At 36.1% G+C, this 4,615-nt stretch overlaps 1 protein-coding gene across 1 annotated transcript in view; it reads right to left on the reverse strand.

Moving 5' to 3' along the window:
- Positions 1–4,615, reverse strand: part of rhbg (Rh family B glycoprotein) — an 11,679-nt gene that overhangs the window by 1,860 nt on the left and 5,204 nt on the right. The window contains exons 4-8 of the mRNA XM_024268306.2: positions 3,268–3,415; positions 3,013–3,179; positions 830–967; positions 508–641; positions 139–260 (exon numbers count right to left, since the gene is read on the reverse strand). Of these exons, the coding sequence (XP_024124074.1) occupies positions 139–260; positions 508–641; positions 830–967; positions 3,013–3,179; positions 3,268–3,415 (709 nt within the window). The remainder of the gene's footprint in view (positions 1–138; positions 261–507; positions 642–829; positions 968–3,012; positions 3,180–3,267; positions 3,416–4,615) is intronic.

Raw genomic sequence — 4,615 nt, forward strand, 5'->3', positions numbered from 1 at the left:
TGTGCGATGCTTTCTGCAACATTTGTCTTGCTTTCAACATTCTTGTTTGTTTAGTGCCAGTTTAGCATACATTTACAATGACAAGTGCCCTTCATTTTAGTATTAATGTTGGTTCGAATTCCACTTATTACCACATACCGACAAGGAGTCCTCCGATCAGAGCGATGCCCAGAGTCACAGCCAGAGAAATGGCCTGAACTCCTCCTTGGTAAGATGCTGTTCTTTCCTTGCTGGCCACATCAGGAAACACCTTTTCCAAACTGAAAGATCATCAATTTCACATGTTGAAGCAGCAGAATTATTGAGGGTTATTATAGAAAAGTTAAGAGTCTATTACACTTTTAATGAAAAGTGATTATTATGTGGATTGTTTTTCAACTAAGAACATTTTATGGCAAAAACTTATTGAAGTTTACATTAAAACATCCAGAAATGTGTTACAATTTCTCTGATCATTTTTGAAACAAACCCAGAAATATCTTAAGAAAACAAACTTGGAGGATTTACCCCTCTCCATAAACTTCTCTGCTTGCTAGAGAAGCAGTTACGGCTCCCACAATGGCACCAAGAACCCCGGGCATGCCGTGCAGGTTGTGGATCCCACAGGTGTCTTGGATCTTCAGCTTGCTCTCCAGGATGGGCTGCAGATGAGGAACAGAGGAGAGAAATGCTGACTCTGGAATGGTGGGGCTTCGTTTTCACAAACAAAAGACACAAATTACAAAAGGTTAAATAAAAAGGCATACTTTTTAATTAAATATTAAATAACAACCATTCAAGGGAATAATCTGCTCATATGCGGTTTAACACAAGATGCTGAGCCTCTTACTGTGAGGTACTTGAAGCCCAGAACAGAGATGATCCCGGCCAAGAATCCAACAATCATGGAGCCGACAGGAGTCAGCATCATTTCACCGGCTGTTCCTGCAGCGACTCCACCGGCCAGAGCAGCGTTTTGGATGTGGACCTGCGGTAAAAACAATTCAGCTTCTATTAAGTCACATTTTTGATCTAATATTTTAACACTTTGCTTCGACAAACAACCACTCATCAACTAATGCACAAGACAATGATAAAAGAAGAGATTATTGAGAGATTCATGCTGATGACCTGTATTGTTTTGTCATCAGCTGCTTTCAAATAATTATTGCTTTATGGCACAAACATTTCCAAAATAAATACAAAGATAAAAATTGTGTGGGAAATGAACTTAGACTTTTTTGGTAACACTTTACAATGGGGGTCCCTTTACTAACATTAGTTAATGAATAATTAATAACAAATGTATTCATTCCTAAGGAATGAATAATTAAGCATTAATTATAAATAATTAATTTATCAAGGTTTATCAATGCTTTAGTAATGTTTATGAGGATATTCAGCATTGATTGTTTTCAAAGTAGACGTGTTTCCATTACAAATATCAACAGAACTTTATAGAAATACTAGAAATGTAAAAGAAAAAAAAACAATTTGTAACAAAAGCATATTTTGATTTGCCTCAAAAACCACATCCTCCTAACACATTTTTTTTCAGTAAATGTAATTTCCTTTTTTTCAAAAATATCCTGTTTCCATTAGGGAAGTTTAGTATCACTAATCAAATTTGTACAATTTCACAATCACTGGAAGCACACTGATCCTTGTTCACACTTTACAATAAGCTTCCAATGGTCAATTCATAATTGTTAAATGATGATAATTAATGATTAATGCTTATGAAGCTTGTAGCATTTATGAAGGATTCAGTCAGGCTAAAACTGTGATGTTAAACCTTTGATATGTATTGCTTCGTAATAAAAAAAACAACAATAGTAAATTATTACTTTAGACATTATTAAGGCTAATAACTAATTTATAGTTATTAGATACATAAGACAATTTTCATTAATGCTTCATAATGCATTATATATGGTTGAATAATAAACTTTAGTTAATTGATAACTAATGATTCTAATAATACACTTAATGCAAAGTAATGCATAAAAGGGGCTAAAATTAATTCTTAATTAATGCTTAACTGTTTTATAACTAGCAAGGGGGCCCTATTGTAAAGTGTAAACCATTCATAATATATATTTTCTAGTTGTACCGACTCTCCTATTTGGCATTATTTCAAATAAATTAACTTAAACATTTCTTAATATGTAAAATTAGAACGTTTGGATGCATGAACTTGTGTTGTCATTATTTCTATATTTAAAAAGAAACTCAGACAAAGTTTTTTTTAGAATCTAAGAACAGAGCATAAAAATAAAGCATAAAAATTTTCAATGTAAATTACTATTTTTCTACCAAAAAATAACTTTTAATTGACTACTGTTTTACAATACTGAAAGCATGTACTAATATTTCATTACAAAAAACAGCAGGTTCTTATTTTCTTCTCTGCAAAAAAAAACTATGGGGGAAACTTTGCTTTTAAGCTGCAATAACATTTGCTGTTAATCCATGCTTGAAGCAAGTACCCTGAACATATAAGCCTTAAACTGATTTTTATCAGGGGATTAACTTGTCTTCACTTTCAAGAAGCCGAGCGGCTTGTCAAATCTCATCTACAAGCCTCTGCGCTGAATCTAAATCCCTCTCAGGTTCGATAGCTATCAGTGGAAGAACTCTTCTGGTTGATCCCGTGATGATTTACCAGCCGCACGTTTGTGGAATTCCTTTCTTGACAGATCGGCCGGATGGCACCTGTTCAGGTGACTCGATCACATTGTCTGTGTTTTGGGGTGTGTCTCAAGTCAGATGATGGAACTATCTGTTTTCATCTCATGAATAGAAGTCACGTGTTTTAAATCTTGATAAAATAAACAGTTTGGTTGACTGAAACTGAAGCTTGGATAAAATATTTCATTTGGTCTTTTTTTTTTTGCACTTTTTTAGATTTTCATTGTACTGAAGCCTTAATATTCACCGTACAGAAAAATCTAAATATGTTTATCTTTATTGATTTGTGCTTTTTTATGGATTTAAAAACTAAAATCAATCATTATCGTCCATTAATCTTACCATGTCCAGCTTGCCGTCGTGCGCTGTGAGGGAAGACATGGCGTATGTGGACAGAGTGCAGGCTGCCAGAGAGTAGTAGGTGTTCATGGCTGTGCGGTGCTGAGGGTCTCCATGCTCTGTGACGGCAGAATTGAAGCTGGGCCAGAACATCCACAGGTAAAGAGTTCCTATTTGGAAGAAACTAGTATGAGAAAACAGCCCAAAAATATCGTTAAGAGTCGTGAAACTATGGCTCCTGTTGGGGCCCAGGATTACCAATCATGGCGAACAGGTCCGAGTGGTACACCGAGCAGTTCTTGTGTTTGCTCTTATCTAGGTTGGGTCGGTACAAGATTCGGGTCACCATCAGACCGAAGTAAGCTCCAAAGGTGTGAATGGTCATGGAGCCTCCAGCATCTCTGGTCTGAAACAGAATTGTCCACAGGTTGGTTCAACATGGAAAAATGAAAGGAAAAAGTATCAGAATAGTATTAAATAAAATTGTACATATTAATCCTTTAACACCAGGGTTATAGTGTTTGTTCTTTTTTTTAATTTAACTTTTTAACCATCAACACGATCAGCGCCATTCCAATAGATTGTAAAGGAGAAAAGCGGCGTGACATCTCCAAAAGCCACGCCCCCTCATAGGAGATTTTGGAAACAAAGGCTTCAGACAAACATGAAAAATTACCTTTCAAGATATTTAGGTTGTGGGATTGTGGTTAAAAAATTCACAATCACAATTAAAGAACCACTGGGAACATTTTTTTTTTAAATTGTCATAGGGGGACTTTTGTGTTTAAGTATCACCGCCGATGTCTCAGCTGTTAAACGGTGACCAAACCAGGAAGTTGGAGGCTGACTCCACCCACAGCCGAAATTTAAAAAATCCAGTCAGAGGGGTGGGGCTTGGGTGCTCGACTGTTATCATTACTGGAGCTGCAGATCATGATGTCAGACTTCTGAGACTTACATGGTTCGACCAATCACAAAATTCAACTGTAATACGTCATTTTAACCTGTAGGGGGCAGCACACAGGTGATTTTTGACTATATTTTGAAGAATTGAACAGTTTTCTTTCAATTTGTCAAAAAAAAATTAGCTATTACCAACAGACATCACTTTTAAAGACCCATTCATAGAGATCAACAGCCAAATCAAAGTTAATTTAGGGTTTGGTTACCCTTTAAAGGGTTAAAGTAACTCACTCCTAGAAGGCTCAGCAGGATGAACTCATTGACGGCAAACAGGGTGACCTCAAACACGGCCATAAACAGCAGCTGGACGGGGCTGGTTTTACCCAAAACAGCTCCAAATGAAATCAGCACAGATCCCGTGCAGAAGTCAGCGTTGATCATGCTAAGATTGGAAGAAAAAAACAGATTTGTATAGATCAGATTGCAAAAAAAGTAAAAAAAAAAAAAAAAATCTGCTTTATTACTATATTATATGTGATAAGTCTTATATCAGAAAAGAAAAAGGTTAAACATTTTTGCTACTTTCAGCCTGTGGCTAGAATCAAGGAAGAATATAACCCTGAATGTTTGGGGTTTACATGTTTACCTCTCCACTCCAATGTGGATTTTGCCTTCATGTAACCCATGGAAGAAGCCCTGCATC

The sequence above is a fragment of the Oryzias melastigma genome, linkage group LG16 (genome assembly GCF_002922805.2).
Source record: "Oryzias melastigma strain HK-1 linkage group LG16, ASM292280v2, whole genome shotgun sequence".
Classification (NCBI taxonomy): Eukaryota; Metazoa; Chordata; class Actinopteri; order Beloniformes; family Adrianichthyidae; genus Oryzias; species Oryzias melastigma.